The 19,609-nt window shown below is 40.8% G+C and overlaps 1 protein-coding gene across 9 annotated transcripts in view; it reads right to left on the bottom strand.

Annotated features, from left to right (window-relative positions):
* The window catches only part of ZNF280D (zinc finger protein 280D), an 84,053-nt gene that overhangs the window by 46,408 nt on the left and 18,036 nt on the right, over positions 1-19,609 (bottom strand). For 8 of the 9 annotated variants that reach the window (XM_019533509.1, XM_019533510.1, XM_019533512.1 and 5 more), the window contains exons 3-5: positions 12,747-12,812; positions 12,280-12,650; positions 7,207-7,324 (exon numbers count right to left, since the gene is read on the bottom strand). In XM_019533509.1, the coding sequence (XP_019389054.1) occupies positions 7,207-7,324; positions 12,280-12,650; positions 12,747-12,812 (555 nt within the window). The remainder of the gene's footprint in view (positions 1-7,206; positions 7,325-12,279; positions 12,651-12,746; positions 12,813-19,609) is intronic. The other variant, XM_019533511.1, reaches the window with a different exon arrangement.

Below are 19,609 nucleotides of genomic sequence, written 5' to 3'. Positions count from 1 at the left end.
TGGCTCAAACCGGTTTATGCAATGTCTGTCCAAATTCCCCCAGCATCCCAGCATGCTCTCTGGGCTGGGCAGGACTCTCTGCTCCACAACAGGGCTGATCCCTCCCCTCTGCTCCCTGGCTGGAGCTCCGGCAGAGACAGCAGGGTCTGCCTGGCTTCCCCCTGCCCTAGCCCTCACACCCCCCTCACTGCTTGCTAGATAAGCAGGGATCCACCACTCCCCACCATAGCACAGATCCCAGGCTCACAGACCCTAGGCATGTGATATGCTAGCTAATGCTGCGCGCGCGTGCATCCGTCCAATTGCACTGGGAAAGGCAGACAGAACAGTGACTGCTTAGGGCTCTTTGGAGCTAATCAACAGGTCAGCCAGTAAGCTGTTTAAGAACAGTTTGAATTAATGGAGAGAGGCTTTTGTTTTCCTGATGAGGTGATAAACACTGTTATCAGCGTCCTGCTGGCTTGCTTGCTTGCTTGCCTGTCAGTTTGCTGCAGACAGTATAAAGAAACAGGGAAGGAGATACAAAAGCTTGGTATCATCAACAGATGCATGCACTGCACACCTCCCTTTGCCTCAGAGTGCTAGCAGGGTGCTGAGGTCTGGCAACACTCCAGCCCCTTGAGCAGCCAGCAAGTGCAGGCAGACCACTCTAATCAAAGCATCCTGCTGGGGCATGACCATGCCCCAACTCTGCTCAGCTTCCTGTGGAAAGGAAGAGAGGGCTGCTCTAGCACCCCCTGGCTTCTAGCCTGAGCCATGCAGGCATGAGCCTGAATTTCCTCAGTCCAGAGAGAATATCTATCCAGTTACACAATGTTTCAGCCTAGCAAGGTTAGACTAACCTGAAAAGACTGAATCAATTCAGGCTCAGGCTTTTTGAATGTCTGTCCCTAGCCTGAAGAACTAAGTGGAGAACTATCTTGTAGCCATCCCGGTAAACAAATAATCCAGGAAAAGAAGTGGGCACGATGGAGAATCCCTACATGCCAAGCAGTTCCTGGGCGCAAAACAGCTACTTGGAATCACAGTAAATTAACAGAATAAGACTTTTACCTGCTAAAAACTATAATGTGGACTGGCCTGAGAGATACTACCACCAGATAAGGAAGCTTAAGAGAAGAACAAAAAATAGACCTTTCCACGTTCTCAAACTTCACTTAGATCATACTTCTTGGGTAGAGTTTACAATCTGGCAAGCAATACTTGCAAACAAATAAGGGATAGCTATTCTTAAGCAAAACCATTATAGAGTTCACTTTCCTACGAAAAAAGGGAAATTAAGATTTCACTTTTACACAGTAACATCTACATACACACTGTAATTTGCAATATAAACATAGATAACTTGCATTCCATATCATGTTAAAAAAATGCAAGACGTATTGCACTAACTATAAAGGTTTCACAAATATAATAGGAATGCTACTAAAAATATTTTAATCCTTGGGAGAATCACCCACAAAGAAAAAGATTTTTTAGTTAATTTTCAGCTTTGTTATTAGACTTTCATTTAACCATCATGAAAAGCCCTGTTTTGCTTCTAATGATTCAAAGGCTGTTTTTTTCCTGAATGTTATAAATTAATGGTATTCAACCTCCAGCTTGCGGAGCCATGTCATCTGAATTGCAGGGCTACCCACAGGTCCAGGAATTAACACTGCCATGTTTCCCCTGCTGCCCAATTTCCAAACGCTGGAGCTAGATGGCATGGCTCTGTGCACTGGATCAGTCTGGTGTACGGGGGTGGGGCCATAGGTCCAATACAGTGTGCACCAAGCCAGGGCCATGCACCAGACTGCCTGACTCCACACAGGAATTGGGTCCAAAGGTTAATCACAGGCCCTGAATCCCGTTTATAGACCAACCCTGAATCACTTATCTAGACCACTACCTAGAAAGTTTGGGCACAACTATTATATGAGAACATGCTGAACACATATTTCTAACGCACACTTCTGTCTAAAGTAATTTAAATGATATCTGGGCAAAATGAGAAATAAGGTATCACTTAAATGACATCTAGGCCAGTGGTTCCCAAACTGTGGTAAGCACATGACCTGGAAGTGGTTTGCAGAAGGCTGGGGGGAGGAGCTGTACACACAGAGCCCAGATGCAACCTACTGCACACAGCCTTCTGCACAATGGCTGTACTGCATCCTCCGCCTACCCGGTGGCAGCAGGCACATGCCATCCCGTGCAACTCTGGAGGCAGCAATAGCATGGTGCAGAGCACAGGGGCAGCCCACTGCTTCCCGGGGTTCTCTCTCCTCAGCCCACTTTGCCCTGTCCATACAGCAGAGGGGTGGGGTCCTGTGTGCACTCTGGGGTAGGTGTGCCCCCAGATCCAGGCAGAGATGGGCTGCGTGCTGTGCTTTGCACTGTGCTGCTGCTGCCACTGCCTCCGTACCCGAGGGACGCCACGTGTGTTCTGTGTACTGGCCAAGCACATCTGCCTGCCTAGCGGCGGCAGGCAAATAGCATCCTGCACACTTCTGAAGGCAGCACCATGTGGTGCAGGGCCCAGTGCGCAGTTCACCTGCGCCCATGCACCGAACAGGGGCACGTACCCCCCCATGACTGCCCTGGGGTGCGCCCAGCGGGTGGAGCCCCCCATGTTCCTGGAAAGATTCCTTTGTGCCGGCCGTGTCATGTGGACAGGGTGAGCCAGCCTAATGGGAGAAAACCCCTGGGGAGCAGTGGGTTGCCACTGCACTATGCAGTGCGCTACTGCTGCCTCCTGAGCTGCACAGAATGCCATGTGCCTGCTGCCACTGGGCAGGCAGAGGACACAATGCAGCCAGCACATGGCATCACCCAAGGCTCCTGGGGCAACAACAGCATGGTGCAGAATCCAGTTTACAGCAGGCAGCCTGCCTCTGCCCCATGCAGAGATTCGGTGGGGGGCACCTGCCCACACCTCCCCCAGTGTCTCTGGATGAGCCGCCCGCTGCTCCATCCCATGATCCACCCCAGCCTCAGGGTTCCATTCACCCCTGCACCTGCTCCATTTCATCCCTCACTGTAGGGACCTTGATCTGCCTCTCTCCCCCGACTTACCTGCTGGGCACTGTGTGTTTGTATGTGTGTCTGTCTGTCACTCTCAAGCCACAGCTTGTTTTATGATTACTAAAGGTTTTGATGTTGTTTTAATTCATGGTCTGTTGCCTATGGGTATGAAAAATTTGCTGGTGGTACTTAAAGCTGGATCATTTTAAACTGGTGGTACTCAGTATATTAGAGTTTGGGAACCACTGATCTAGGCTATTCATTGGTAAGTGTTAGGTTTTAGTGCTTCTGTTTACTTATACCTTCACTGCTAACCACTTTTGTGAATCGGTCAGCAATGGCTTTTGTGCAGCTGGTACAAGTTTATTCTTTTTTCAGTACCATGGAAGGTATTTGTATAGCAGGCCTGCGGAACCACAATTGGCACTATTCTTGTAGGTGTAACTAACGGATGCATTTGTGTAACTGGTGTGGCAGACTGAACTGCCTGAGTGGAACTTTCTGCAAGAGTCATGTACATCAGAAAATTACTTTTAAGCATTTATATAGTTTGTAATAATTCCCACCAATAAGAATTTTTAAACACAAATCTTGTGATGTGTTCTGGAACCCTCCCCCCACAAACACATTACTAAAATATTTTGCTATACTCAAAGGCAAAATTTGCAAGCAATTCCAATAATGTTACACGTAGGGAACAGGAGAGCACAGGCACTGAAGTTGGATTGTTATCTGTGGTTCTGCATTATAAAATTCTAGTATTTTATATTAAGGTGGGGGGTTTTTTGTATAATACTATTACCCAAATCCATGGTGACTTCAACTTTCATACAAACTCCCTGAATTAGATTCTACACATGGAAAATAATATATTTGTTATTAATTTACATGTATTGGAGTCGTCTTAAATTCCTCCTCCCATCCCACCACTGCAGCAGGGACAGAAGTGGGGGGCAGGAGGGTGAGCAGGCAGCCAGACCCCTACCCCATTGCCTGCCCCCTCCTCCATGACTTTCCCCCTGCCACATGTCCCCACCCCAAGGCTGCTGCCTTTGACTCCAGCTCGAAACCAGTGCAATTAATAGAAGCAGCTTTGGTCTCAACTGGACCAGGTCAGGACCAGGGCCGGGGCAGCTCCCCAGATACTGTGCAGTCTTCTTTACCACTCCCCTGACCCCACAGTCTCCCCCACACTCTTCTCCTCTCCCCTCCCCCTGCAGTCTCCCCTGCGCTTCTCCCCCACATTGTGCAGCCTCTCCCGCGCTTCCTCCCTGCACAGTCTGCCCCACCTCATAAGCCACTTTGAGCCACCTCACCCTAGAGCAGGTGGTAGCTCTAGTTCCAGAGCGAGATCCAGGGCTGCAGCAGCCATTGGCTTCCATTTCATACTTCAAGCCAAGATGAGGCTTCCCTCCCTCCCCATGCTGCATGGGGAAAAGCCCTCGCCTTGGATTCGAGTCAATATGGTTATTAATTTAAAATATCCGAACCTGTTTGTATCAGTAAATAACAAAATTCAGATGTATACTGAAAAGCAATTGCAGCTACACCATGAAAAGTATTTAATCTAAATAATTCAAATACTAGATAATAGCTAGTGAAAAAAAGCAACTGGTTTATCTCAGCAGCATGCCAGTTAACAGGACAATTATTAAATGATATAGTCCTATATCCTTCTAATTCTTACAGATATGCTTAACTTTGATTTCAATAAGACTTGTCAAGGTAACAGGGCTAAAGACACACCTAACAGGTAGCAGGATTGAGCCTATCCCCCTGATTTTAGGAAGCAATTTAGCACAAGTAAATTCCAATTAAGCTGTGCTTAGTGTTTTCCTCAACAGGGATGCCTTCCTGAATTGGGAAATAATGTAGTGGGAGATTAGGGAAGACACTTGTGAAATCTGAACTGCCAACAGTCACCTGATCATAACCACTTTAACAAAACACTCACAAATACAGCTGAGTTCTTCCTTACAACCAGTGACTAAAATGAGTTCTCTCCAATTTACACCAGTATGAAGGGAGAATCAACATGACAATCTTAAAACAAAAACAAAAAAACTCCAACCTAGAGTAAGGTAAAAGGCAAAACAATGCAGAAGGGGACATATATTCCTTGATTTTTACAAATACAAACAAATATTTATGTTGGTAACAAGAATGTTTCATTTTTTCTATTTAATATTAATTACCATTACTCAATGATGTTACTATAAACAACTCCAACTTAAACACATGTTAGTATTAAGTTCTATAATACATGCAACATTACGTTTCTAAAAACCCCATGTGAAAGTCTCCTTATTTTCTTCAACAAAAGGCAAGTACATACCCATGCTTCCCACTGGATAGAATACTTGGTAAACAAAATTAACTTAAAACTTATTCTAGGACTTCAGACACTTAAGTATAAATTACCTATGACAGGGTACTTTTTTAAAAACCAATTTATATTAACTCTAGAAAAGGTCATTGCTGTTAATTCTTATCAATTAATATGAAGACCCATGAGTATTTCTAAATAATTAAATCCTCAAACAAGGCACTTCACTAATTTCATCTCTTTCTGATAGCCTGAGAACACAAGGTTCTTTTAAAAGCATCTTGGCAAGCTGATAGAGCTAAATGTTCAAAATTTCCTGCTGTCTCTCCCTCAGTTTCATTGAAGATTTTGTTGCAGGGAGCATTAACAATTCTATGAAATTAACTGCCTATTCATATTGACTTTTGGGTCTTTATTGCTGCACATACCATTCTCAAAATTAAATCAAGCCAGCTCACTCCTAATTTACTTGTTGTTTGGTTGTCTTCAATAGGATTTTCTTGCTGTATTCTGGACACGCCTACACGACATTGTGTTGTGAGAGAGCCAGCTGTCTCTCAAAGGCCAAAAGGTAACTTTGTTCCCTATGATTAAGCAGGCGATTTAAAAATTCCTGTTTTAATCTATATGACTTTATAGAGACATATATACAAATAGCTAGGTAATGAACTGCATGAAAACACCTCAGTTCAGAATCCTGGTTGGTGCTGATGCAACAAAAACGCATAAACATAAGTCGAACTTCTAAATATGCAAATAGTCCCACTGACTCTAATGGAATTATTCAGATGCTTAGAGTTCACTGAACATTTTACAAGATCAGGCCCTTATCAAAATTACAGAACAAATTACTTATTTCATCTAGAAAGAATGTGGGGTAAGGTGGGGAAGACTATGTCAACAGTGTGTGTAAAGATACAGGAAAGAGACAACCTTTTGGGATTGAATGACAAAAGAATAGAAAATGCCTTAATTACAAGCATGAAACCACCACCGCCACCAATGGATTGTTTTAATTCTGTCTTACTCATTTTACTTCACAACACCTGATTTTATTGTTATCTTGTGAAAGGAACAGAAACAACGGCCAAATACAGTTTAGCGGTAATCAAATTGTAGTATATCCCATCCATTCACCCACAATGAAACTCCACCTGTGCAGTGACCAGAAAAACATTAGCCGTCACAAGTGACACTTAAAATTTAAAGTTAAATTTAACAAGCAATACAGTATCCCATAATTAATAATTACAAATACAAATACTATTTAGCCACAATAAGCAGTTTCTGATTCAGCCAATTATGCATCTAAAAATAAGTAATTTTCTTTAAAAAAAAAATTGGTGGCTATAAAACAACAGCTATTCTTTCCCCTCTTGAGTTTCCCAAAATGGATCTCTTTGATCTGTCCACTCCAATTGCTATTTACAGCAATCAGGAAACAAGGAATGACATTTAGGAATCCACTGAGCAGATTCAGGAAGTTCTTTTGGCACTGCTCCATTGCCTCTTACTGGCTGACAGGCACTTTCATTGATGTTAGTCAGAGTGTTGTATTTGCTGCAAGTAAGCCTTCCCCTACCAAAAAAGTCATTTCCAGTGAGCCTGCAAGTAATTTTTTCATGTAGACAATCAGAAAGCTATATCGGTTAGGTTTACTATATAATGCATCTGAGTTTATAAGTGCAAAACTTTGAAGCATGATGCTTCATCGTACTTTCCTGAATACAAACCAATAATAATCTTATTCATAAAAGACAACTAACTGCACTATCTTCAAAAATCTTTAAGATGATAACTCCAATAGCTGCATGAGAGTTACAAGATACACTACATTTTAATTTTTTGTTTTTAACTTATATATTTATACCCACCTGTTATATTTATTTCTGTTCCACTCTGATACTGTGGAGTTCCTGAGTTCTGTCTCAAGCCAAACAATATCCCAGGCGTATTATTTGGTACAGCTTGTGGAGAACTTATAACATAGCCCTAATTTTCAAAAGAGAAGAGAAAAGTTTGACACTTAAATTTTATAGGGTACTTTAAAAACTGCAGGTGAAAAAAAATCGACATAGAAATGCAAGTTGTTTTTGCAGTATCATACATTTGCTTTTTTAAAGTACATATGGATGCAGAGAACACACCTTTTCTAAACAGTGATTTTATAATCGCCATAAATACTAACAACGTAAATCCTGCTGAGAGCTACTTGACCCAACTAATTTGTGGGTAATTTGTCTATTCCTGTGCTGTCAGAAAGGCAACAAGGTCTTAAAAATGTACAAACTACTAATTTAGGCAGATTTGATAATCTTTCTAATAAAAGTTGAATTCTCTCTCAAAGCAATGCTTTTTCCCCTTTCTTACTTAAATTCAGACACTTACTAGTTATTTCTGAAGATAGCAAACTGCATTTAAAGAACTGAAATTAAAACCCTAGAGCAAGATCAGCTTTTCCTTTTTCCCTTCTCCTTTTTTTGGTTTTTTAAAACCTTCTTTTCTCTACTGTGCTTCCTGATCATCTAATAGCACCTGGAACCAATACAAGTCAAGATGCAGAATCTGTAATAACTACTTAGGGTAAAATACAATAGAAAATGCTAATCTGTTTTCCAGGGTTTTAAGATTTCATTTAAAATATATGTCCTTCTAGCATCAAACATAACGTTTAAAAATACAAACCAATTTAACTATTCTTCTGCATACCAATTCAAAAATGTTAAACTTTAAAACACTCATTTTTTTCTAGTGGGTTATTTCTAAAGACCAATGATAACCACTTTCTCTAAATAATATACCATATGAATCTGAAAAATAAAGTTCTATTGCCATGTCCAGTGTTACTGGTCATTCATGCCTCATTCATCCAAATGGCCATTCTACATAAATTTGAGAATATACACAATTTCCAGAAGCAGCATAATGAATTAAGAACATGACAAAGATGAGTTCATTTTTAGTTTTAACTAGATGATGCTGTAAGAAAAATAGGCCCTGGCAAAATATAATCCCCATCAAGAACTGCCCAATATTATTTCCCTTTCCTCAGCATACCAATTTCACATAAGTATCTGCATGTTTTTTTACTGCTGGTAGAGACAACTTTTCTTTTACAGAGCTAGTTTCTTTAAAGAAGAAGGATATCAAAAAGCAGTGACAACAACTTGGATTGATAATGGACTAAATGAATAGAGTAAGGTAAAATAAGGACACAATTAAGAAGGCTTGCCATAATAAGATCACCACATGAGGTGGCGCTTGACTTGGGTCTCATGTCTTTCCTTCCACAACTTGTGCCAGCACATGTGACGTGTTGCTGGAAGAATCAATAAATGATGCTTCTATATCTGGGCATCCACTATGAAATTTCAATGGAGTTTTTTTTCCACCGCAGAGAGGGAAAAAAAGTGACCTCTCTTCACTCCCCCCCATTCGCACTAAGAAACTGAAACACGGATAATAGTAAATACATTCCCTAAATAACTTTTCTGCTTAGTCAAATTATTTCACATTTCAATACAAGTATCTCATAGATGATCTCCTACTCAAAGCTGTGCCTACCCACACAAAAAAGACTACCCTGTAGTGACTATAGCAACCACTGTAATTTTTACTACCCATTTTTACCCACCATGTTGATTAAACTTCTTAGGAGAAAATCTAGTTGACAGTGCTAACACAAGTATGACAATAGAAGCCTCATCTAGTCTAGGGCACTCATCAGTACAAATGCAACAAAAGAAAAGGATTTTTTCTTGTAAATTCTTTCTGTAATCCCTGCAGGAGTTAAAAAAAAAAAAATCTCAAATTTACACAAATCACAAGTCATTCCCTCCTCTGATGAGCCTTCTCATCCAATCTTACTAAATTGAGTCTGATTTTTAAGAGCAGCTGAGGATGCAAATGTTATTTTGGTTCTGTTAAAAATATTACTAGCAGTTTGAGAAGTTTTAAGAGCGTTATGTCCCATCTGTTATCAATCTAATAGTATTCTTACCCTGCTGTCACTGTTCACGTTAATTTATCCATGGCATCTTTAAGGTAGTTACCCACATACAGCTAGCAGTGCAACTGCGGCAGTATGGAACTCAGCACTAGCTGTAAAACAGGCCAAAAAAGCTAAGAACATTTTCAAGCAGTCAGTCTGTGCTGAATTTTAGGTTGGGATGAAGGACTCTGTATGCTGCCTGTACAGAAAGGAGGATAGACTAAATCATCAGCTAATGTAAAAGCTCCATTTTAAGTCTGGCTTCCTCTGTCCTTATACGAAAGCAAGTAGGGCTGTGCGAAACTGCTATATTTTGTTTCGGTTTCGGATTCAGCGTTTCAGAGGGACAACGATTCGATCTGGTGTTTCAGATCACTGTCCCATTTCAATTCAGCCGAATCTGTTTCAGAGTTTCAATGCTGTTTCGGTATTTCAGCCATAGGCTATAATAGGGAATCACTAAAATGCATTTAACGTTGTCACTTCTTGCCCGATTCAGGTGAAAATTGCAGGGATGGTAGCCCCTTCTGAGGGCATGAAGCCAGCCAAGTTTCACAGAGATAGGTGCAGGGGTTTTTGTGAAACTACGCCTCAAACTGTTCAAAGCAAAACTTGTATTACTTGCCGGCAGTGGCAGCACGCTGTCATCCCGCATGCAGATCCAGGGCCCCATGCCCCCTGAGAGGGCTGTGTCAGACTGCTCCCAGGGGACACGGGCCTCCAAATCTATGTGCGTGATGACAGCAGGCAGCTCTCCCTTCCCCGGAGCACTGGAATTGGAAGGGACCTCAGGGACAGATCACAGACACTGGCCAACTACAGATGTCAATATCAGAGCAGTCCTCCCACCCCTCTTGCCTCCCTCTTCTTAGTTTCTGTTTCCCTGTAAGCCCTGCTTCGAAACCCCAAAATTTTCTGAAACGTTTAGGATAGTTTCGTTTAATTTCAGAGATGTTTCGGAGCCTTCCGTTTCAATTCAGATTTGGTGTTTTGGGTGCCAAAACGGGCCGAAACACCTCTGAAATTTCACACGGCCCTAAAACCAACATTGGTACTATTATATCATGGCTATATTTTATTCTTCTGAACTGTTATTTGATTATTCTGGAGAAAAGTCAAGGTGATTTTACTAGGTTAACTGCTATTGAAGATATTTTGCCAGAAAAGAATGTACAAAAAGGTGTACTGATATTTTAGAGCTGTTTGTTCTATTTGTAAGTGTTTTTTCATCCAAATTGGTTCTGTCATTTGATCTGAAGGGATCAGTGTCTTCTAATGTCTTAGAGGCAGCCACATCTACTGAACGGGCACTTCAGTGTGCATTAATAACAAGAGATATGTTAATTATAATGAAAGATTTCAAAGACATCAATAAAAAAAAGAAAATAAAGGGTACAACCTGGAGCTGGAATTATGAATGAAAAACAGGGCATGATTTGATAATATGAAGTGTATTCTACCTACACACTGCTATGGAATTATTTCGGAATCCTGAAAAAGAAAGACCACACTAACATCTAGAAAAAAGATGAAAAACAACCATAAAGGACATCATAACAAAAAGGAATGCTGACGTTGCTATTTACTCCCTAACTCACAAGAGTCTTTAAAATGAAGTTAGTGACCTAAAATTACAGGATGGTATTAAAGACAAAACATAATGCAAGGAACTGAAAGATTTAACTATCCAAAACTTATTTCCCAACTCATTTCCATTTACGTTGTTCATTTATTTTCAGTTTATTACAGGGTAGTCTAACACTTAAGTGGTCAGGGGCCCTGCATGCATTGCTGCTCCCTCCCTGCTGCATGCACAGGGGCTCCCTCCCTCACATACACACTCCATGAGCACAGACATTGCCCCTCAGCATACCTCCCACTTGGGTACTCTTCTTGCCCCTGAACTGCACAGATGCACAGTGCCCCACCTTACCTTCAGCTGCTCAGTCACAGGCACCCCTGTTACAGCACTGTACAGGTGAACAAGGTCATCAGCGCCCCCCCGGGCACTGTGGGCTATGTGGTGCTGCCCAACCTGCCCCATTCCACCCCTTAGGGTTGTGTCAAGCAGCAGAAGCCGAAGTAGGGAAAAGGAGTCCTGAAACTCTGGCTGCTGTTGCTGAACCAAAAGGGAAGTGGTGGTCAGGTGGGAACCCAGGGGCTACATGTTAGCCCTTTGTGGGCCACCAGTTGGACAGTGCTAGCTTAATACATTCATACTAATTAAATTCACACATCTTGCATCCTGAAATACTCTTCAGCAATACAGTTTAAGAATAATAATAGCAAAAGAAAAAAATTTTTTTATGCATTACAAAATACAGGCATTAGCTCATTTGTAATCTAGCATTATCACATATATATTTGAAATTAATACAAAATTGTGGACATCAATCTATAATTTATATCAAAATGAACTACAGCCTCATTTAAATGCCCAGACTATTAGACTATTAGTTTGCTCCCTAAGATATATTCTTATGTTTCTTCAATTTATTCAATCAGGAACTTAGTTTAGTATGCTGCAGAACACTCTAGCAAAAAACATTTTTAAAAGGAAATTAAAAAATTACATTTCAGAAATAGAACATATGTTCACCACATCCTATATGAAGAATCTGAATTTTACCGAAGTCCAAAGCCTTACATAGATATAGAAGCTTTTACACACAACTGTGGGTGTATTGCTGTATGTAAGTCTGAAAAATTGAAGCTTTAAGTTTTAAGCAAACTAGGCAACTTCAAAATGAAGTGTAGCACAAAGTGAATGGAATATTTAGCTTCTTGGGAGAGAACTTATGTATCATAAAAATGTTCCTACAAATGCACTTTAGGGGCTCTAAGTTCTTAAGTGATACAACATATAACAAGGAACAATAACTTTCTCAGTTTTGGATGTTACTTATTTAACAGAAATTTAACCTTTAGTAGCTAAAACTATTATATAATATTTTACCTGATTTAATATTACAGGTTGTGTTGTTACTGTAGCCACTGGCCTAGGTACAGGCTGAGTCATTTCAGGAATCGTGGTATTTCTTGATACTGGCTGTGTTGTTACTGGAATCGTTACAGGTCTGCTAACAGGTTGTGATATTCCAGAACTTGATCTAGATATCTGCTGTGTTGATAAACATCCCGTACCAGGTCTCTGCAGTGTTTGTGAGGTTCCTGAAACATTCATTGGTCTAGACAATGGTTGACCTGTCACAGAGCTAGTTGTAGGTCTCGATACAGACTGAAAGACTGAAGAAACAGGCACGGTACCAGGACTGGAGGCAGGAGTCGCATAGTGTTGACTACCAGGCTTGAATGTAGTAACTGTACCTGTTACGCAGAATCACACAGTAATTATCATACCATAAATGCGATCATAAGTTTCATTAAGTTTTTCTTAATTACCATATTAGGACAATGTAGTACCTCTACTGGGTGCACCATTCTGCATTCCCGTTCGTGATGAGCTCAGGTTGACTCTGTTCAATATATCTGTTAAAAGTTACATGCGTCTTAATTCCAGTACTGAATTACTAAAAGCTGAACTCAATTTTAATAAAAACAAAAATGAAAAGCAGTAAATACATTTATTTGTTATGCTATCATAAGCCACTAAGAATTGTTCACTTATTAGCTGGAATGCCATTTCTAGAATACCTGACAAACCAAGCTGCACACAATCTCTCTTGTACAAACAAGGAACTAAAGATACCATCTTCTTGCAGTTTTAGTCCCTAACAACCTTATTTACCAAGTCATCTTTAGCTCTAGTTCAAGAAGATTAGAATGCACAGCTCTCACAAATGGATTTCGTGATTAGCTGTGATGGCTATGAAGACAACAATAACAGCCAGAAACGAATAAATTTATTTCTTATAAAAGTTGCCCAAGTACTGAAATGATTCTATAAAAAGGAAGCAAATTACGCCCCCAACTAGCTGCTGATTAAACATATTACTCCAAACACAAAGTAACATACAGTAGGAGGAATAATGTGAAGTACTTATTCTAAATTAGCTGCATCAGCTCATCATTATGGACATCTCAAGGAATACGTTGAATAAGCCATGTTTCTGTATTGTGAGTAAATAAGAATACACAATTTATTTTTGTCATATTATTTTGTATACCTGTCTTGTGCAGACCAAATCTTTGACTGTCATCACAAAGAAATCTTTGATGCTGCTAGTGGCTTTTGTTGGGTTTTTTTAGTCTGGTCCCCTTTTCCATTCTGCTGGATTTTAAGACTTACCAGAATTCCCCGTATTCCAGGTGAACATTCTTATTCCAATGGCTTGACAGTATTTTCTTCTTTATTTCTTATGGCTAATGTGGTCACTCACACAATTAGCAGTGATGGCAGGTGTTCTTTTGTATTTGTTTTAACCAGGACAATAACTTCTGCTGTATTGATAAACATCCAGCACCCGGTCTCTGCAGTGTTTGTGAGGTTCCTGAAATATTAATTTGTCTAGGCAATGGCTGACCTGCTACTGAGCTAGCTGTAGGACTATATTTTTTTTAGAAGTCTGGTTAATGAAGTACCTTCAAATTATCCCTTCCAATGTGCAGTACTTCTGGTTGGTTAAGAATGGATTTAATTTGCCATTCTATATCCACTGGTACAGAAAAGTCAATACTCTCCAAGGTTCCCCAATCTTACCATGATTTGATTGCACTAAATAATTCATTATCGGTAGATTTGACAATGCATTTGTCATTCCCTTTCAAGATATTAATATATTAAAATATGTATTCATTCAAATGCCCAGCTTCTGGATACCTCACTCTTAACCTTTTGCCAAACTGAACATTTACCATTTTTAAACAGAAATTCACCTTTCAACTCATATCTTCCTTTTCGTCTGAACAGTCTTCTTTAGGGAATGTTGTGTAAGGTTTATTGAAAGTCTCAAACTATGGCAGTCATCCCTTCCTTACCCATTACTCAGTTCATATATTCAGAACATTCCAACTAGAGAAGTACCATTTCCCCTTATTAGAAGCTGCATTGCTTTGTCTCTATCTCATCACAGTTAATTTATCTTTACTTTGACTTTCAATTAAATGCTTCAAGCAATTTTTCTAGTATTGAAGACAACTTTATTACATATAATGCCTAATACTTTTTCAAACATAATTTGAAGTTTACTGCCCTCCAATACACCAGTAGATTCAAATGAGAAACTGATTATTTTTGTTGCTGCTAAGTTACTGTTATACATGCACATTCCTGCAGCAATACAAGTGAGCCAGATCGCCCTATCTGATCCAGGATGAACAGTTAGAACACTTTTGCTACACTTGTCCTACTACAGAATCAGGCAGAGGTAACAGTGGCATTGTAACAGCTTGTATTGGTATCCTTTGATACTGATACAACTGTTCCATCTGTCTCACACCCAAGCATTACACAAAATCCTCCTCTCTAGAGTGGTCATCCCAATTTTTAAGCCTGTATGCTCATTTCTACTTGTTCAACTAGGATTGGTTTCCATTTTCTGGTAGCATAAGAGTGATTTAGTAGCTGTGCTGGCCCAGAAATTATACAAGGGGCAAGGATTTCTTAGGGTGATATCTTTTATTAGACCAACTATGCAGTTGGGATAGTCAGACAAGCTTTCAAATGCAAGACATTTTTCATCAGGTCACTTGTCATTTTCCTTTCCATTTTCTGACAGATACCTGCTTGGCTCAAAAAAGCCCCTAGAACCTCATGTTTTATTCACTGATCTCCTTCATCATCTTTCGTTTTTGTTTGGTGTACTGCATACTATGTGCCTCAAATTTTAAATGTAAACAACATGGTTGTTGAAGCTACTATGCATTTATTTCTGGCTTACAAGACTTTGCAGTCTTTGCATTCATGGTATTGAAGAACAGCAATCTCTCTTTTGTTGAGAAAAAAAATCACAGTGTATCCTGTCATCAAACTTGTGTCCTTATGACTCAATCTGTATCCTTACTGATTCTACCACATGGTCCTTTCCACCCACAATTCTTACCTTATTAATCTAAGAGATCTTTTAAATTTAGCAATTACTTCTTAACTCCTGTGAGGTAACCAGTCTTTCCTTACTGGTTGCAAGTACTACCTATGCTATTTTAGCATGTTCCAGTAACATTATTTTGTCAATGTCATCTTCTATTGCCAGGCCTTCCAGTTCCCTTATATATAATACAGGAACTCACACACGTTTGTGTGTGTCTGTTGGAGAACCTAGATTGAGAACCTATTCTCCAGTATTTGTCTGTGATACTTCAACTTTTCCTTTAGTGTTTAGGTGAAGATTTTCCAACATTCGGTCTCTGACATTTGCTTTTACTGTCTTTCCTACAAGTTGCCAGTGTCCAGGTTTAATGCTCATTAGCCCATATCAACCTTTTTCTAGTTTAATTAATTCTCCAAAACTGATGATTTTCTGCACCTCCTTACAAATTCCTATCTGTAAAATGCCAAAGGGATAGAAATATAGGCAGCTGCATTTCACTCAGAGCCTAACTAAAGAGATTCGAAACAGTTTTTTTCTAAGCTACTCTGTGGACTAGTAGACAATACAGCTCAGGCATTTGTGTTTTTCCACTACTTCTGCCACAAATTATGACATTATGAAAAGTAATAATTCTCTATGCCTTAGTTACTGCATCTATGAAATGGGAATAAAAACACTCATCATCAGCCCCCAAAGGCACTGGACAAGAACCTACCAAATAAAAGCAGCTAAGTAGTGAAAATTCTGACTGGTCAACAGAGAGGCAGGAATCAGGAAATCCTAGGACCCAAATGATTAAACAACCAATTCAGATTAAGAAACACTATTTACTTCAAACAGGACTACTCAAATGAATAACAATTACTTTTAGGCTTAAGAGGAGGAGGAAGAGGCTCTGACATGGTTTGTATACCTACTGGAAAACAATAACCTTAGCTAAACACTCTGGAATTCAAACCTAGCACTAGCTCAGGGCATCTTTTGAACAACTAGATTGCTTTCTGGCCACCATAGTTCACAAAGTGTGTTTTTACTTTTAGGCAATTTGGGGCGTGCACGCGAAAGCGCGCACACATACATACTTCACATTCCATGCACCTAAAACATTTATTAGATCATACATGAGACATATTACCAAAAATAATAATATGATCTCAGGATGAACTATTTAAAAGAAAAAAACTCCATGAGGGTCTATGATTGAATCACTTCATAAATCTACCATTTGTAATTTCAGCATGGAACCTTGTTTTTCACTGCAACTACATATGATCAAAACTTTATTTTTCAGGTCCTGTAATAGATTAAGTATCTTTAAAGTATTTAATAAAAGCCAGAGCTGTCCAACATCACGGCACCAAAGGGCCAAAGCCTACAGACCTGGGGGCCCACACACCATGGGACCCACCCCCTGCCCTCTGCCGCATGCAGCCCAGCTTCCCCCTCACCAAACACACAACACAGCATGTACAACCCACCTCCATGACCCCCCTCCACCACATCGGGCCACACATGAGCATCCTGGCTCTCCCCTGCCCCCTCCTAACTGCAAATATTATGCAAGCAGCCCACCTGCAGCACAGGCAGCCTAGCTCCTTCTCTTGTCAAGCTTGCAGCTGAGCTCCATACCCTGCTGGGGGCACAGCACTAGCAGTTCAGCCCCTCTGCACCTCCCTCTCCTAAAAGCAGAGCCAGGAACCAGAGGCTGAAGGCAGGAGGGGGAGCCTGGAGACCCTGGCAGCCACAAGCACAAGAGCTATGGGTAAAGTGGCTGTCAGATGGGAGCCAGTGAGTTGTGTGTTAACACCTCAACGGCCACACGTGGCCCACCAAATGAACAGCCCTGATCTGAGCAATGAAACATACTGAATACTGTTTTCAAGAAATAACCACTTGTAATCACAGTACTTAAGTCTGCTACCAGTTCCCATCCTGCTTAGTTTTGTGTTCAGCAGTTGGAAAAACAGGGGAAATTATGAGAAAACCAAACCAAATTTGTATTAAGTGCTAATCTGGGATGTTGGTCAAGGTCCTCCCTTATTCCCCACAACATTCTCTTACAATATGTACAATATTAGCTGCATTAATTGCTGCATTCTGTATCAAAGTGATTGCTTTAACCACAGCTATGTACCTAAAAAGCATAATCCTTTATGAAAAAGGGAATAAATGTGTCACACTGAGAGCTTTGTTGCTGTTTCACAGTGATTTTATGTCAAATTTATTTAGTTTACAAAACAGAAAGAGGGATAAGCAAAGGTGTGTTCATTCTGGCTTCCCAATCACCAACACAAAGAAAGTTTCTGAAATTTTAAACTTTACTTTAAACCCATGTTGATAATATAAAAGCCAGAAGATGATTAATTCACTCTCTCAGAGATATACTCGCTCTATCTGCCATGTAAGTACGTACTACGTTACAAAGGAAATAAATTTATGGAAATAATTTATATTTACTCAAATACAAGATGAAGCCCCCCCATCCTCCTCCACCAATTAGCATGGGGAAAAAAGCCCTTCATCTTATATTCACATACAAGAAAATCTCATTAAATATACTGTCTACCATTAAACTTCTGCCAAAAGTAGCATGTGCTCACCAATGTAAACCAAGTATGAAGCTGACTAAACCCAGCCAACACTGAGTGCAATCTGCCTCACCACCACCTCTTCTTCAAGTCATGACCAGGCACTATGTTGAATACATTTCAACTTCCTTTTCACTCTCACAGCTGAGCTGTGCCTGAGTCTTTTTTTCTTCACCAGCCTTAAGTCTGGCAAATATCCCAAAATAGGGCCCCAAACAGTTCACCCAGAATCCCTCTGTCACCCTCTCTCTCAGCCTGGTGCATATGATTAAGGTAGAGCCAGACCAGCTTGGCCAGTGCGCCTCATCTGTATATAATTTTTTAGAGGATCCCAAGACATGCGATAACACCCAGTCATGAGTGGGGGCTAATTAGTACATGGCTCCTGGGGGGGGGGGGGCGTTGGATCTGGAGTGCACATTAATACATTGAGCAGTGATGAGCTATGGAGTCACCATAGCTTGAAATGCTGTTGACTCTGCTAGGGGCCAGCCCAGCTCAGTGAACTGTAGAGTAAATTATGAGCCTTTTGGCTTTACAGTAATATCATGCATAGTTTGTATTATATATGAGTAGATACAGAAGTGCTGCTTAAACGTGTACTTATTTGGTACCTGTGCTAGAACTTGAAGCAGGTTCAAGAAAAACAGTAAAATTCACCAATTCTGGATGAACCAAGCCTGTGGGTACTATATATGCAAATTACTACAGCTGTGTTTAATACAAAGTCACTGTTTTCACATTTGTCCCTTGTTTCCATGTGCTTAGGAAGAGCAGGGTCTGACAGTAAGGAGGGGGGAGAAGGGGCTACCTGACCTTCCAGACTTATTTTCCCTGCTGTAGTAGTGGGAAGGGGACAATTCAAGGCAAACCTGCAACGAGTAGATTCTACACTTGGAAAATTGTAACAAATTTATAAATTTTCTATAGATAAAATCTAGTTATTGTGGGGGGAAGGGTATCTTCATCACTACCACTGCCTCTGCTTGCATCTGTGAGGTTTCTGTCCAGGCAGCACTGCTCACCATCGAGGCTTCCACCCAGGTCCAGGTTTGGCACTGTGGGGACTATGACTTGCAGGTTACTTCTAGTGATGGTCAAGTGGGGGAATGCCTGTGGTGTGAGCAGTAGGCCTGTGCAAAGAGGCAAGTATTCAATTCCTATTCGGCCAATTCAGAGGGACGCTTTTCACAGACAAGCCTATGAACTTCACTTCATCAACCTCCTAGATGCAAGAAACTCATGGACCCTGATATAGACATTGGGTTTATGATGCACTATAACCTGCCTGACATCTGACTCCCCAGACACCTCTCCACTTTTACCCGATACATCCCTTCCCCCCTCCCCAAGCCTGTCTCTCATCCCCTGAGCTGAGCTGATCTGATCCGAGCTGCCTGCCTGTTCTCTCTCTCACAACTCCACTGCAACCAGTAAGCCTCAGACCTCTCAAAAATCTTACATGTCTGGGCTTTCCCCAGCCAGGACTGTGTGTATGCACCTCATATGTTGTTTCTATGTCCCTTCCCCAGAGCACTGTGATTGGAAGAGAATTCAGGGAAAGATTACAGTCACCGGCCAGCTACAGATGTCAATATCAGAGCAGTCTTCCCCACCCCCTTCTCAGTTTCTGTTTCCTGCATGTCTGCACTCTGAATCTTTTCCAAATTGATTCAGACCTTTTAATAGGTCTCCCAAGTTGATCTGG

This window comes from Crocodylus porosus, unplaced genomic scaffold (assembly GCF_001723895.1).
Source record: "Crocodylus porosus isolate Cpor-Errol unplaced genomic scaffold, CroPor_comp1, whole genome shotgun sequence".
Taxonomy (NCBI): Eukaryota; Metazoa; Chordata; order Crocodylia; family Crocodylidae; genus Crocodylus; species Crocodylus porosus.
The sequence above is the reverse complement of the archived record's forward strand: the minus strand, read 5'-3'. Positions and strand labels throughout refer to the sequence as shown.